The following is a 16807-nucleotide window of genomic DNA, read 5'->3' on the forward strand; positions in this document are numbered from 1 at the left end:
TGTAGTGGGTAATGAAAGTGCTCAAAGGGGTCCCTTTGAAGTGTGCCCATAGAGAGGAAACAGCACTGTTTGAGCGACCCAGTATTTCCCCTAGTGAGGTCTCCCCAGAAACTTGGTAGGCAAGCAAGATGACCAACTAGAGTCGTATGGCCTGGTGGTGCTTAAGTGCAAGTCCCCTTGTCATGATGTAGCATAGACGGGGGTGCTTGCTAGCTTGCAACCAAGATGGCCGCTGCTAGCTGACCTTCCCAAGATGTAAGGAGCACACTAAATCCACTGACTGCACTGTGAATCTCCTGTCTGAGGCATCTCCAGATAGGCTTTGGGAGCCCGCACAGTGAGTTCATGCTGTGGGGACAGCTGTGTTAAGTGCTGGTGAGCGAGAGCGGATTGCCGACCGGGCGAGCAACTAGAGTTGATCGGAGGTGTACAGTGTCACTGCGCTGTGCTGTAGACCGCAGAAGAGCTGCTTCCCGGTATGGAGGTCTGTTGAGAGGATTGGAGAGCATTTGATACCCACTGTGAGTTGCATCTGGAGGTTGGGCAGATTTGGCGGCTGGCGGCGCAGGAAGAACGGGGCTCACGCTGCATGGACTGTGGAGCCGGAGAGGTCCAGGAACCAGTGGTTGTTCGTGAGGCAGGGGGAAGGCGATCCTTCGACTACCCGCTCCTGGACTGCATGTGGGACTCTCTGCTTACAACCGAGCGCCCCGCCGATAACTGCTGTTTGGGTCCACTGGTTGTGTGGAGCAGGTAGGCGGTAACCCCTGATGTGGAATAAAGACAGCCGTGGCCCAGACTGTGCTGATAACGGCAGCGCGCTGTGCGGGCACTGAGGCTCACAGACCCCAAGGGATTCCCATCTGACTAAAGACAATGCAACTTCTTTGGAGCGCCCATGGAGGGCCATTAAGCTTGTGGCAATAGTAATTGCGGTGAACACACATTGGTGAGACACTCTAGTATAAAACCTGGTAGACCTTGCAGAGCTGAACCCCCGTTTCCCCCCTCGGCCCACTTCCAGGATTTCCTTGTGCCCAGCGGCGGCTTGATCAGAAATCAGACTGCAAGGGATAGTTGAGTGTGGGCTTGCGCTGGTCCCCCCTTTCCTTGAAGGGTGACAGCGGTGTGCAGATTGCAGATTGAGGAACTCAGGGGTGTGGGGGGGAGACTGCAGTGCCCCTGGTGATCTCCCTGCACGCTGTACTGTCGGGATCCAGTGAGGGCCAAACATGGCGAAGGGCAATATGCGACAGTCCCGGGTGGCTGTTTTATCAGAAGGGGGGCTTAAGCGACAGAGGGGAGAGAATGTTGTCACCCCGAAGCACCTCAGACAAGCCGGGGGCCTACCAATCTTGGAGAAGGGGGATCCGGTTCCATCAACTGTGCTCCAGCTTCAGACTTTGGCCTTGTACTATCCGAAATGCAAACCGGATTTGCCTCTATTCATTCTATACTAGATGGGGTGGCCTATAAGGCGGACCGCATGCAGCAAAGAGAGCAGTTGAATCTCTGAGGCTGAGCACAGAGTGGGGGTGTTGGTGGATATTAGTGTGGAGGTGACACAGGTGACCTGCACTTTGCACAGAGAGGTTGCAGGGATCAAGGAGAAGAATGAGGACTTGGAGGCGAGATCCCTAAGGAACAATATTCGTGCGGTGAGGATCCCTGAGGCGGTGTCCCAACAAAATATGGAGGTCTTCATGGAGAAATGTATCCAGGAGTTGTTGAAGTACTCACCGCTGTCTCTAGTTTTTGGTTGAGGGGGCACACAGAGTGTCTCAGCAGGCTCCCAGACCGGGCCAAAGCCCTCTCCCGGTCATATTGTGTTGGCTGAATTACAGAGATCGGGGCATCATCCTCAGGAGAGCCCACAAACTTGCTAATTTACAATATGAGGAAGCCTTCGTTTCATTCTATCCAGATTTCACTCCGTCTTTCCAGCGCGCTCACCTTTCTTTTTTGGCAGCTACCGAACGAGTGAGTGGGTACCTGAGTGCACAGCTGTGGGGGAATGCACTCTAGACCCCGTAAAGATGCTTAGTGACATAAGGCTGGAAGGTTGACTGGGTCCCACTGGCCTGGAAAATATGGCAATTTTGTGGGTTGGAAGTATTCATGTGCAGGTGCGTAGGGTAACATGTAACAAATCGGTCCTGTGGCTGGGTATCCTTATTGTCACTGCTCTCCTCCTGGTAGCAATTTGTGTTAGTGGGTCAATATGGTGGCGGAGTTCAGTACCCCCGGGTGGAATGGGGGTGTAGAGCTTCACTGCCAGTTGGGTTTGGGCGATGTGGGTGCAGGTGGGGGCTTTGGGGGTATCTGTTTGGGGCTGTGGGAGGGTAGCTGGGAGGTGGGGAAGCAAGGTGATTGTATTTGAAAAATCCGCAAGGTGTGCTGGTATTCTGACGGGTTGTGGGAACAAAAGATTGGACACAAGGATCATGGGTGTGGAGAAAGGCAGATGGTTAGTGATATGAAGTCATGACCAGCTGCAACCTTGTAAGTTGGAATGTAAGGGGGTTGAGCAATCCGTGTAAAGTCCATAAGGTAGTTAATTATTGTGAGCGACACAGCGCCAAGGTGATTCTATTGCAAGAGACCCACTTAATGGGAGTGGCGAATGAAGGGGTTGCCAAGTCTTGGGGAACCAGTAGATTTTATGCATCCTACTCTACATACTCGGCAGGGGTCATAACATTAATACACAGATCGCTTTGATTTCAAATGGTGGAGAAGGTTGTTGACCCTGATGGGTAGATATGTTATTGTGTAAGGTAGCTAGGCCTACATTCCAGTAACATTTGTAAACCTCTATGGCCCCAATATAGACGATCCATCGTTTTTTGAAACACTCCTGTCTTGGTGTTCTAGATATAGGCACACAAATATAGTTTGGGCAGGGGACCTCAATATTTTAGAAATGTCAAAGGACAGATCTGCAGGTAGTGGTCGCCACCACTTCTCAAGGGGCAGCAGTGGTACGGAGGCGTATGTCGGAATCGGTGGATGTTTGGCGTGTTATTAATTTCACTTGTAGGTCCATAATATTTCCTCACGCCTAGACTAAGTTTTGGCGGGTCCGTCTTTGATAGGTATGGCAGCTGACTGCTCTCTTCTCCCGGGGACCTTGTCGTATCACTCCCCTATTTTATGGTCTGTGGATATGAGATGAGAAGGGGTGCCAAGACCCTTTTGGCAATTCAAGGCGGCGGCTCAGTCTAACAGTGTTTCGAAGTGAGGCAGTAAATAATGTCCAGTCGTATTTTCAGGACAACTTTGGTTCGTGCCGATGATGGCCTCTGTATGGGAGGCATTTAAGATGGTTCGGAGTGGTGGGTACATGTCCCTGGAATTTTAGGATGCTGAAGACGATTGGTAGTCAGTTGTCGGCAGTGGAAGGGGAGATTAAGGTTCTCGAAACTAAGGCGGGGAAGCTGGAAATGCGGAGTCCAGGGTTGGGTTGCGGGGGGGCACTCGACCGATTTAGGGACTTGACAGACCGCATGGTCAAATACCTTGCACGCCCGGTGATGGCCCACTGCTACGGGTAGAAGGGCAGGCCTGGACTGCTCTTGGCAGCAATGTTACGCCAGGAACGAGGGGCTGCTGATATAGCAGCAATAAACATGCTGGATGGGTGTACAGTGGTGGAATCGGAGGCTATACTGGACACTTTCCGTACATTTTATGAGCAAGTGTATGCATTGAGAGGGTCTATGGCCAGGGATGACTTGACTGGGTATTTGAAGGCTACCTCCCTGCCGAAACTAAAGAAGCAGTAGAGGCGATGGCTGCGCCGCTTACTAAGCAGGACATTTTGGCGGCTGTTCGAGCATTGCCTACAGCTAAGGCACCTGGTACCGATGGTATAAAGGCAGAGTTTTATAAGGAGTTGGGAGTGGGGATCACTTAATATTTGCTGAACGTGTGGGAGGAAGCAATAGGTATGGGGCAGCTCCCTCCTACAATGCGCAAAGCGGTGGTGACTTTAATTTTAAAGCCTGGGAAAGATCCCGTGGGCTGCGCATTTTATTGCACAATATCACTACTTGACTTGGATACCAAAATCTTTGCTAACATTTTGGCAGACAGGCTGCTCCAATTGATTTCAACTGTTATTCATCTAGATGAATCCTGAATTGGTTCCTGGGAGGTCGACCTTGTTGCATTTATGCCGATTTTTTGCAGTGTTAGCCCTGAAAGACCCTAAAGTACAAGTGGCTGCGGCTTTACTTGATATGGAAAAAGCATTTGATTCAGTTGAAAGGAGCTATTTGTTTGAGGTGTTTCGCTGGGTGGGGGTCGAATGATAATGTCTGAAGGCGGTGAGACTTCTGTATGCTGGGGGCAACGCTAGGATCAGCTTGTTCGGTAAACATTCTGTGGCCTTCTCTTTTGGTCGTGGAATGAGGCAGGTGTGTCTGCTATAGCCGCTACTTTTTGCACTTGTGATGGAGCCACTGGCAGCAGAAGTTTCACGTTGCAAGAGGCTTAGCGTAAGGAGGAGACAGAGAACTGGTGTCCTTGTATGCAGATGATGCGATTTTGTAGTTCAAAGACTTGACAATTAACCTGCGTTTATTGAAAGCAGGAGGTTGCAGAGTATGGCCGGTACTCTGGACTCTGTGTGAACTGGTCCAAGTCAGTCTTGTTTCCACTTAATGAAAACACGGCTAGGCCAACAGATATTGGGAGTATAGATGGGAGCAAACATCCGTAAAGTATCTGGGTGTATGGATTGGTAGGAATTTCCGACCCTGCGAGGTAAAGTGGATAGGTGGTGCACACTACGCCTTACTTTACTGGGACGCGTGGCTATTGCCAATATGGTTGTGGTCCCTAAATTATTGTGTATCTTTCAGAATATCCCTGAGTGGCCAGGAGTGTCCTTTTTTGCTGAGCTGGCTTTACTGGTGGGACTGGCACGGCACCCGAAAACTCTCTGGATTAGCTGGGATACGCTGATCCTTCCATGGGAACGCAGCTAGCGAATGTGCACCAGATATGGAGCTATACTTTTAGCAGCACAGGTGCATTTTGTGTCATACTATATGCCGGGGTCCCTCCCGCCCCATACCCACATGTACGAATTAAGAAATGTTTGGTGCACCCTTATGCTTTACGAGGGATGTTGGTGTCAAAGAGGGTTGCCGATAGATGTAAATTTGACCCAGTCGCTTGTATGGTGCACGCGTGGAATACGATCCTGAAGAGGTTAAGAGTGGACATTACCTTTGACCTGGTACTCCAATTATGGAATATTGAGTCTCTACAACCGACCTGTGATGCGGCTCTGGCCCATGAGTGGAGGTGCCCAGGGATAGGATATATGGTCGATTTGTATCTCAGTGGGATGTTAGCCTATGGAACAGTTTGCGGCTGAGATGGGGGGTGGGTTTCAAAGGAGATTGCAGTATTTCTGAATACGAGCTGCTTTTAAGAACTGGTCTCCCACATTTCCGAGTGGGTCTCTGTTGCTACTGCTATTACAGTACCTCCTTAATTCGAATTTCCGCGAAACGGGTAGTCTATACGGTACATAGGTTGGTTCAAAAAGATTCCCTGAGGGTTGCGTTGAAGCATAAGGAGCGATGGGAAGAAGATACAGCGTTCTCATTTACGGATAAACAGTGGGCAATGCTTTGTGAGCGTCCACATAATGGTGCCTTCAATACATGTCTTCAGGTGATTCAGCTTAAGACCCTACAGGATATATCTTGCACCTGCCCGTCTTCGCCTTTTTGATTCTAATGGAAATGATAATTGCTTGAGATGCCAGCTGATTTTCTTCATATGTTGTGGTTGTGTCCTTGACTGCGGAATTTTTGGTTGGGGTGGCGGAAATTCTTTCCAGTATATACTGGGCCTGGAAGTACCCTGTGAGCTGCTATGCTGCATGTTTGGGTGGCTCCCGGGGGCTCCGGGACAGTGCTGGAAGTTACTGGCAACAAGTATGATAGTGGCTAGGAGATGCGTTTTAAGGCGCTGGACAAGCCCTAGACCCCTGGCACCCGGTTGTGGCTGGAGGATTTGATTTGGGTGAGAGGTCTGGACACGGAGTATGGAACTCTTTGCGGGCCGCCGTCTAGGACTAAGAACATATGGGGCCCATTGGTGTCCTATCTCTTGGCTCCTTGCACAGGGACAGAAGCAGCAGTGCCTGCTTTTAGGGCCAACATTAAGTTTGTTTGTTTACCAGTGCAATACTGTGTTATCTATCACTTATCTGTATATCGTACAACTGTGTTAATCGTTTTTGTTTGATTATCGCCTGTGTCAGACGAAAAACTTTCCTAAAAAATAAAGTTAAAAAAATAAATATGAGGCATAGACGTCCATGAACATTTTTTACCACTCTGTTCTGCGAAGCAGTACACATCCACCCTATATATAAAAAAAAAAGCAAGGTTGCCAACACACATTCTTCATGGAAGTGGAAATCAAACTCCACCTTCGTGAAGACTGGAAGGAAGGGGCGAAGACTCGGAGTAGCTGAGACAAACCTCAAGTAGGTAGGGGTGCAGATGATGTCTCCAAGCACCCACACAATTTTGGCTCGGGCTATAGGCACAGAAAATGTCAATTTTAGCATAGGAAATTAATGGGGATGACGTCAGGGGTTTGAAAGAGAGGGAAGGACAGTGACTTCAGGGCTAGGAGAGATCCCAGGTTGGCATGAGAGATCTAACTGGTGGTTGAGAAATTTAACCCCCACCCCCAAGAAGACAGAATAACAGGGTCTTGATGGAGGTGAGAGGGATCGAGGTTATCCTAAATGCATTTATGGCCACCATTTGAGCCTGAATGGCGGTAAACTGTGTGCCCATGATAAATCCTTATCATAATACTTCCAGGAAATAAGTAGGATCAGGTGATCAGATCTAGGTGGAAGCCTCATACGATAGGAAGAATGACTTCCAGTGTCAGGAATAAGAGGACAGTGACACACCTCTGGAGCCTTCAATGGCAGAGGCTTTGAATAGCATTCCTCTTTCCTGCCTTAACCCCTCAAAAACCAGACTGTCAAGTGTAAGCGTTGGAGCATCTGGTGTGGAAGAGATAATCATATCAATGGTCAAGGGTTCAGGGGTAGTGTCAGGGCATCAGAATACAGTTTGAAAAGAAGAGTGAACAACTTTTTCAAAAGTCATTTGTGGCAGCGAGTATCATCAAGATGCTATTCTACTGGATCCAAAGAAGCAATTTGAGAATGAACAAAAATTGAGTAAATGTGTGAAGTCACTGAGCCAAGATCATGCAGGATGCATCCAGACTGATAATTCCAGCTCAATATTGTGAGGTGAAAAGGGCCATGAGTGTGTCATACCTTGAGGCAAAAAGGTTTAGTAAGGAGGATCCAAACCTATTGCCAACTGTTTGGAATGTCATGGGCTGCAGTGAGTACTCTTTCAAGGAGAGGCTGATGCGGCTGTGAGCATGTGCCATTGAGTCATGAACCCCTGGGATGGATGAGGCCTTCAGAGATATGAGAGTTGCATCTACCCATCCATGATCTTTGCAACCGTAACGGGTGGAGAAAGTCCTACCCTGTCTATTGACATATGACTTCGAGACCAGGTTGCCCATGCAGACCATAGCAGTTTTCCTTCGTGGTTAGAGAGAGTAAGTAGGGCTTTCAAAATGTTGGAGAGCTCTCTCTACTTGGATAACCGCTAAGTCCACAGTGGCAATTCCCCTGGCAAAGTTGATCCAGTGTAGCTCCCCAGCCTTTCTGCCTGATGTCTGTGGGGAGGTTGAGTGACAATGGAGAGCCATGGAAAAAAACCTCCAAAATGTGGGAGTCCACAACCCGTTCTTTAGGTAAATGTAGCCCATCTTTGGGGCCCAGTTGGAATAATCCATAGAGGTGGCATCCTAGTGATAGAGCTGGTGGATCACCAGAGGCTTCAAATGGTTTCTAGCTCAGGGAACAACCAATACTCTAACCACCAGATCCCCCTAAAATGTTAACCACCTAAGAGCCATTGCTTCCTCTGTCGACATTAGAACTGAGTGCCTGGACTGTAGTTTGTGCGCCCTGCAAGAAGGGGGGAGAGGGGCAGTCCCTCCTACTCGCCAGACTGAAGAGGCCCATAATGAACTCCAGTGATTGCCATGGGGCGAGAGAGGATTTCCATGCATTCAGAAGCCATTCCATTACAGTAAACCAAGTTGATGCAAAAACTGCAGGAGAATTGTGATCAGATAGCTCCACTAAAGAAATGTACGCCAAAATGTGAAAAGGTTAATGGTTGGTCTAATGAAAAATTTAAAGCACTTAAATATAAATATAGGAAGGCTGATCAGAAATGGCTCGGGACTACACAGGAAGCCAATTATGCCCTGACTAAGGCCTCTCTAAAACAATATAAAGAGGAGATGGTGTTAGTTAAGGCCTCAAACTTGCAGAAAGAGATTGATGCATCTGGTAATTGCCCCAGAGCCCTCTACTCAGCAATTAGAAACTTCTCATCCCCTATTTGCCTAGAGGCCAGTCTTTCCCTCATCCCAAAAGATGATAAACTAATGTAAGGTCTTCTTTACTGAAAAGATTAATTTAATTTGTAAAGGGCTGGAAGGTTCAACCATTACTGTGTCTACAGAAGGTGTAACAATGGCCTCAGAGCATGGGAATCAAGACCCTACACATAATTTTGTCTTCTCACCAGTGACTGATTGATAGTATATGTGATGCTGGAAATGCATCGGAGGGACAGGGCCTCCGTTTCCTTGTCCTTTACTGCTCTTTATCGTGTGTTCTGTCGTGTTTTCCGCGCAGGAGTTCATGTGGGACTCCTGGCCGTGCAGCTCTTTCTTTTAGTTTGGTGAACGGACCCGTGGGATACCCTTATGGCACCCATGGGTGGGGGTACAACCCTGTGCCCCTAGTGTATGTTTCTGGGCACCTGTGGGTGGCCCACAGAGCAGGGTTTGGGCTGGTGGCAGCTCCATGCTGAATTTGACAGGTGCGCGGAGTATCCTCCATTTTGGGATACCCCAGCCCTGCCATTGGGATCAGTTGATTCCTGATGGAAAACAAGATGGCCCCGGTGGCCTCTTGCTTTCTATTACCCATTACCTTGTTTTCCCAAAGTCCTGGGAAGCCCTGACTCTGTCCCTTCCCCCTGACTGGCTGTTGGGTGGAAATGCCATATATGGTGTTGTTGTGAAGGCCCGGCCAGACTAGCTGGAGCCTTCCCGGTGATGTATGTTGTGGGTACCTCCTGTGGGTGGGACGTGGGTGAATAGAGTGTGTGACGAATATGCATTCTGTGTTGTGGGTGTCTAGTATCTGGTGGTTGACGCAATGACTGAGACAACCCTGCCCGCAACCGGTATGAATGCGGCTTGGAGTGTTGAATGGCTCAGTACTTGTCCCAATACACATAACTTGTTGTGAGTGTCTGGAGAGAAGTGAATGGCCCGAATACCTCGCGTGCCTGATTGGCTGCCTGCCTGCATGAATGCCCGTAGTCTTGATTGGATGCTTGAGTGTGACCCAGCGGAATGAATGGGAGATCAACAGTATATCTCGGGACCTCTCACTGCTAGAAATCGTGTTCAGAAGCTGAAGTCCACTACGACGAGTAACTGGAGTAACTGACGCTTGACCTTGAAACCCCCGCTGGACGAGAAGGAGTGCTGTGGCTCTCCCTCGCAATCTGAAGGCTGCTGTGTTTCCAAGGACTGACCCAGAGAGGACCTGGTAAGGCGCCCTCTTCCCGAGCTACGAGGGACCATCGTGCACAGCTGTTCTTTGCCAATGTTCCCTGGTAGACAGACCTTCGACAGGGTGCCCACCTGATACGGGGACTGCTGCGGAACTCCAAGGAGAAGCACCCGGACTGTTGTCCGCCACTGTCGACGACCGCCGTCGCCGACCGGAGCTGCCGTGCTCCTGTTTGCCTAAGAACTTTAATTGACCATCGGACGCTCTCGTCTGCATCGTCATCCGCTTGTCTCCTGCTGAAGAAGGCCTGACCGGCGACGCGCCGAGGAGCATCCACCTGTGGGTTTCCCGCCACCTAAAGACCGCAGAGACGCCGACGACTCAACGCCCTTGCTGGGCCACAGTTTTTCATCATCTCTTTGCGGTCCAGAACTATCGTCACTGAGGTGCCCCGCACGCCTCCTCCTTGCAGGACGCCAACGCTCTGTCGTCGACGAGCACCGCTAGTAGCGAAGCTGTCAATTCCCTGCCGTAGTTCACCCTGTTCACCGTCGGACGTTCGACAACCCGTGACTCCCGCCTTAAAGGGAGGGCACTCAAGAAGGGCCATCGATTCCCTGACACCTCTCGACGATCCGTGGCTTCCACCTGAAAGGGAGGCACTCAAGAAGGATTGGTCGGCGCATCGTCGGAGAACTCTACTCCACCAGGTACATTGGGGGGGTAAAACCTTAATAGGAAGAAGTGAGCCTATCGAACATTATATGGACTGGGCTTGTGCGATATATCTTTATTTTACAGGTTGCCCAGGTGGGGGGATCTCCACACAGAACTGTGCCTAGTGGTAGGGGTCAGTATTCTGCCTATTGTTTCAACCATCTTGCGTTCCTTCCTATCGCTATTGCTGGTTTCCTTGTTATTAATCTGTGTGACATTTTAACCGTACAGTTGATGCACTTTAATGAGATTCGATAACATTAGTTGTACCACTTTAGAATTGTATATATTTATCATTATTGACTTCCGAGTACAAAGTGCGTTATTGTGATCGTGTACATACCTTTCAATATTAATTATATAAAGACTGTGTTTTCCGTAATACAGTGTGTGGACATTCTTTGTGGGGGTTCGGGGACTACACTGTACTTAAGAACCAGCCCGCATCACCTCCTGAGAAGCTAGGCCTTGATTGCTCGTCCATTGCTACCTTATAGAGAATCTTGGCTGGGGTCCGCTGTGCCTCTCCTCTACCATATAGAGAGCGGAAGTACAGACACCCCCTACCAGTCTTTACACTGGTGGCAGCGGTGGGATGCTTATGGTTTTAAGAATCAGTGTATAACTGTGCCACTTACAAAATATCTGCACTTTATTAGATTAAGGTTTGTGTCCAAGCAGCATGCTCATGCACTTGGTGTACCCATTCAACATTTTGTAAACACCTCTCTAGCTCATGGTCTTGTTCCAGCTGAATTAAAGAACTCATTTCTGACTCCATTGCTAAAAAAGCCTTCTCTTGTCCATAATGTTTTGGCAAAATATCGGCCTATTGCAGGCCTTGTGTGGCCCCCAAAAATCCTGGTGTAGGTAGTCACCTCTCAGTTGCAGACTTTTCTGGAGGAAAATGATCCGTTAGACTGCTATCAATCTGGATTTTTGGCAGTCTATGGGACTGAGACTCCTTTACTCAGTCTGGGACGACATTCTAGAGATAGCCAACAAAGGTGACATCAGCATGCTAGTCATGCTTGACTTGTCGGCTGCATTTGATACGGTAGATTTTGACATACACCTATCCAGACTCTCTCTCATGGCACACATCAGATATAGCTTAACAAGTGGTTTAGTTCTTTCCTGTCGGATTGTGTGCAACAAGTTAAAGCAGGCTCATTTCTGTCTGAATCTTTGCCTATTGGCTGGGGAGTTCCGCATGGCTCGTCCCTGTCTCCGATATTGTTTAATCATTATATACGCCCTCTATTGGACATTTTGGCACAGTTTATTTGCATTATCATTCCTATGCGGATGATACTCATATATATGTAAGACTCACCGAGCCAATGGCAGAAATTGAGCGTATAGTAAGATGCGCTGAAGAAATTCAAACTTGAAAGCAGGACAACATGCCCCAACTAATCCATCCAAAACAGAGATTATTGTTATTGGTCTCAGGAACAAACTGATTAATGAGTTGCATTTAATACCTTGCCTGACCCTGTTTGGACGAATTATGGATTTCTCATAGACCGTGAAGAATCTGGGTGTCATTTGGCAATCCAACCTGAAGGGCAATTCACAGGTCAATCAGATGGTGAAATCCTGTTGCTATCAGATGAAGCTGTTAAAACCATTGCTCCCATTGATCTCTGAGAAGGATCGCCCTATGGTTGTGGGCTACCTCGTGAACACCAAGTTGGACTACTAAAATGTTTTGTTGACTGGCTTGCCCAAACACCAACTTCAACGGCTGCAGGTGGTACAGAACACTGCAGTACATCTGATTTTTTTCACTGTCTCGTATAGATGGCGTTTCAGGTTTTCGGAGGACCCTTCATTGGCTCGCAATTCAGGAACGAGTACAGTTTAAGTTGCTCTGTCTGGTGTTCAAATGTGTCCATGATCACACCCCTGCCTATTTAGTGTCGAAGATCAGAAATGATAAACCTTCTTGTGTATTGCGCTCATTGTACAAATGTTTGCTGGTGGTCCCTCCCTCTAGAACTACGACCTGCGGTGACCGACGCTTCTCTGTTGTAGGCCCTCAAGCCTGAAACATCTTCACTAATTGGATTCTCTAATGGTCTTTCTTAAGTATTTGAATTGACTGGCTTCTAGATTATCACTACGTTTTCATCTGCGCCTAGATGCAGCTTGCTGCCAGGCTCCCTTTGGGATATGCGCTTATATAAATATCAAATCAGTAAGCATGGAGCACAACTGGTGAGTATCGCTTGTTGGTTGAGCCCCTGTCATAGCATGGATCAATCAGTAGGGGCTGTCGATAGCCATATGATATGAGATGCCCAAACTGGAGCACTTCAATTCATATATTAAAACCCTGAAATGGAATTGCCTTCCTCCAAAGAAAACCTCAGGAATCTGATTGAGGCATGTAAGTGAGCATCCTCTTGGTCAACGGCTTTCATGAAGTTGCTTCGAGATATCATTGGGCGCATCGACTGCAGTGTCTCCATCCTGATTTGGGGACATGCTTGACTTGAATGTTTACTCCCTGTGATAAATATTGGGTCGCTCTTTCTGGAAGGCAACCTCAGTCTTTCTCTATAACAGTGTCTGCCATCTCTGCCCTTCAGGGACCTGGTACGTGATCTGATCCTGTGCTGCCCAAGGCTCTTCTCTTTTTTATGTTCCATGACAAAATAATGCTCACTTAGCTAACTGGTATTAATCAATGCTTTGCCAGACTGATTGCCTTCTATAAGAAATGTTAGAAATGCACTCGTACCTGCCGTCTTCATCTTCATTACCTCTGGCTGCCACCATCATCTCGGAGGTGCCGGCACTTCCCACTGGGCAATTCTGTTTTTTGGAATCCAGAAGCATTCTAAATCCTCGGTCCATGCACCTGAGCGTGGAAGAGGGGGAGAATAACTCATGCTGCGTTTTAGCAAGCATGGTGACTTTTAAAGTGCCAAGAAGGACCACATACTTCGTCAAATGCACATTCCGGCAACTGCATTATCACTCTCTTCCCGAAGTTCTTTCTGTAAGTCTTAAAATAAGCATAATTTATTACTTACTTATGCGGGTACCTGCCCTATAGACAGAAGAAAACAGGACTGGATGAGTCCTGTGTTAGACTCCGCCATAGAGGGGAGGAGCGGAGCGCCAAGAGACAGAACGTACTAACATTACGTTTTTGAGCTGTTTTTGTCCTCACTTGTCTCATAGTCTAAGGACTAGGACGAGACCGAGGAATCAAAGCGTAATGGTATTGTGTTTTGCTAATGAAAGTCATACTGTGCCTGGTATTGGTGAGGAGCATGAAATAAACCTATTTTATTTCTTTTTATTTTTCAGGTATGAAAAAAACTATTTCATACAGCATGAAGAAAATGTTCAAGATGTGGAAAGGGTGGCGACGAAAGGATCCATGATTACTATCGTCTAACGTTTCGGGGTTGTACATAAATAAAGTGATCTTTGTTTTACACAAATGCACAGTAGCATTGTCGTTGGTACTTTCAAGATAATTTGCAAGTTCTTTTTGTTGAGTTTTGAGATTGTTTAGAAGGAGCTATGTTTGTTATTTATGTCCTTCTGAGATGAAATTACTGGCATCATTTTATTAAATAATAAAGCTTTTAAAAAGCTAGGGATTCTACATCCTTGGAAAGTGACAATTCATAGGAAAATACAAATCGAACACTATGTGGAGTAAAAATGAATTTACAGCCCCCCTACCACCTATAAAAAAGAAGGTTCAGCGCCTACCCTGACTTCTCATGTATAAGAGACAGGCAAAACAACTTGGAGGGGGACTCTCTCCAGCCACAGACGGGGAGAGCAAACCGTGTCAGCTTATCCACTGTGAAGAACATCTTAGAAAGAAGTGGAAGATGGTGCCAGGGTTATTTGAAGGCTACCTCCCAAGGGTTAGAACTACAAGACATCCCACTAATTGAGCATGCTCCGTTAGGTCGCATGAGCTCTCCAGTTAATCAGGAAGAAGATATTATGCCAAAACTCTGTAGAAGGGCCAGCTCCTAGCACACTAGGTAGAGGGAGTTCAGGAGTGCAGAGCTAACTGGAGATCCAGGAGCAGCTTTGGAGAGTGTTGTGGGTAAAGGTAGAACAGATTGGAGTAGGAGGAAGGAGGCTAGAAAAAGAGGGGGCCAGAGAGCGGGCGAGAAGACTAAAGGTGGTGAAGAGTAAGGTGGCGGTGAAAAGAAAAGGTGGGGAGTGAGGAGGTGGTCAAATGTTAGGAGGGGGTGGAGCATAAGGATGTGAGAAAGAGAAACAGAAGGAGTGGGGACTTTGAAGGTAGAGCTAAAGTAGGGCAAGGATTACATAGGAGATTGGCAACAACATTTCGAGAGGGGGGGTATATCCAGAAGGGGCTTGGAGGTGACATCAAGTGAGAGAAGTGTGTTCAGGGGAGAATGGAGGAGACACACCAAGAAGAGAAGTTTTTTAAGGCAGTGATTGGGAGAGGTTTGGTCGAGTAATGAAAGGAGTATAACGATATGAATACCGCCCCACAGGAGAACATTAATGCGTAGTAGCTGAAGCACCTACCTAGCCCAACACTACTCCTGAACCAGCAGTGATCCCAATAATAAAAGTAAAACAGACACAACCTGAATGGTAAACCTACTTCGTCTCTTTTGGTTACATCACCCGAGTCAGTATATACTCTTTAGTAGGGATGGGAGCTTGCACAGAAGCATCCGAAGCAGCAGCAGTACTGTGGTACCAATATAAAAGATTTCCAATTAAGTTTCTGTAAAAATATAATGCTTTAATTAAACTAACAATACATACAACTAAAGGTCCACCCCCATGAAGGTGTTCTCACCCAAAATTGTTCGAATTAAATTGTCTGTATGGACAGTTTGATCAAATTTGGGTGATACCATTTGATACCGTTTGTTCGAAACCTAATATACGGAACAAGAGGAGCGGGGGTGTACCCTGCTCCCCATGTTCAGTATATTAGGCATTTAGGGTTGCAGGGGACAAAAAAAGGGACCCTGCGGCATCAGCTGCGGCCCGCGTTAGAGGGACTTATCTGACTGGGTGATTAATGTAAGGTTGGTTCGGGTTCAGGTGTTTGGATTGTCTGACCGAAGATTAAACGATTACGAATGATTCCGCCGTGAACTGTTAGACTTCGGTCAAACAACCCTGATCCGTAAAGGCAAACACAGAGAATGCAGACTTTGGAATGTAGTGAAACTTTGAGTTTGAATAAAGGGGTAGACGGTGTGATAAGTCAGACATAGGAGATGGACAAGAGGGCATTTTGCAAACCAGTTTCTTTATGTAAAATCTCAGCCCTGCGTGGGCTTGCAGCTTCCTTTTATCAGTTCCTTCACCCCCTCGAGGGATATTTGGACTTCAACATCAGGAGAGCGAATAGCAAATCAGCCAGAGACCGAGAACGCTGATCTGCACGACTGTACAGAGGAGGAAATCCCTCCCTCACAGGAGGAACCAGGAGGAGGAACTACTCCATCAACGTGGTGGGTGGAATCCTGCAAAATGCTGCTGCTTGGTCGAAGGCAGGGAGACTGAAGAGCTTGCAGCCTCTGAAGCAGAAAGAACCCAAACCAAGCCAGAAGCAGTGGGTCAACGTCCCACCCACACAATGCCAAAACCCCCCTGTCAGTCCCGGACTAGGGAAACCGACGAGAAATGCCCAACCGTCCAGGTCTGGAATGCAGAACTGTACTTGCCAAAGACACCAAAGATCCTGACTAGCACTGTTGCTGGAAGGAAGGTACGTACCATCGTGCCAGGAGTGGTTGGAGGTTGGGTAGGCCGCAGCATAGCCCACACCATGCAGAGAATCTGTATACCCCATGAGGGGGTTGAAGAGGCTGTTAAACACAGTAGGGCTGAGAACGCCCATAGCCCATGGGTGAAGAAACTGATAAAAGGAAGGCTGAGAAAGCTGCAAGCCCATGCAGGGATGAGAGTCCAAATACCCCACAATGGGGTGACGAAAGTGATAAAAGGAAGGCTGAGAAAGCTGTTTTCCTTGGATCGATCACATAGCCATTCCATTAGATTGGAGCCCCCTACTTCTTGGCGAGCTACTCCGGTAAAGGTTCCTCTCTCCCAAACCCAAGGTGGTTCACTATTATCTCCTGAATATTCTTACCAGAATGTCAGAGCAGAGTATTTCTCTCATGGCGTTTCCTTTGGGGTTTTATTGAAGGAGGTCTGGAAAAGTTGGGAAATTGATCCCTATAATTACTTCCTAGTAGCCCTGGAAAGATGGATACTTTCAAGTTGGTGGCATCTCCCTTTATTCTAAGGTGAATGGGACCAAAGGATATATTTCAGAGTCCCATGGACGCAGGTTATCTTTACTACGTTGATTGGGTCTAAACGGACTGAACAAATCAGGTCCTGAACTGATCACATTTTGTCTGCTGCCTGATTCAA

General features: G+C 47.7%; 1 protein-coding gene across 1 annotated transcript in view; it reads left to right on the forward strand.

Annotated features, from left to right (window-relative positions):
- The window catches only part of TAMM41 (TAM41 mitochondrial translocator assembly and maintenance homolog), a 407953-nt gene extending 394098 nt beyond the window's left edge, over positions 1-13855 (forward strand). Inside the window, exon 8 of the mRNA XM_069643916.1 lies at positions 13715-13855. Coding sequence (XP_069500017.1) covers positions 13715-13791 — 77 coding nt within the window. The 3' untranslated portion in view covers positions 13792-13855. The remainder of the gene's footprint in view (positions 1-13714) is intronic.
- The last annotated feature ends 2952 nt before the right edge of the window (positions 13856-16807 follow it).

This window comes from Ambystoma mexicanum, chromosome 2p (genome assembly GCF_040938575.1).
Source record: "Ambystoma mexicanum isolate Mex_15411 chromosome 2p, UKY_AmexF1_1, whole genome shotgun sequence".
Lineage (NCBI taxonomy): Eukaryota > Metazoa > Chordata > Amphibia > Caudata > Ambystomatidae > Ambystoma > Ambystoma mexicanum.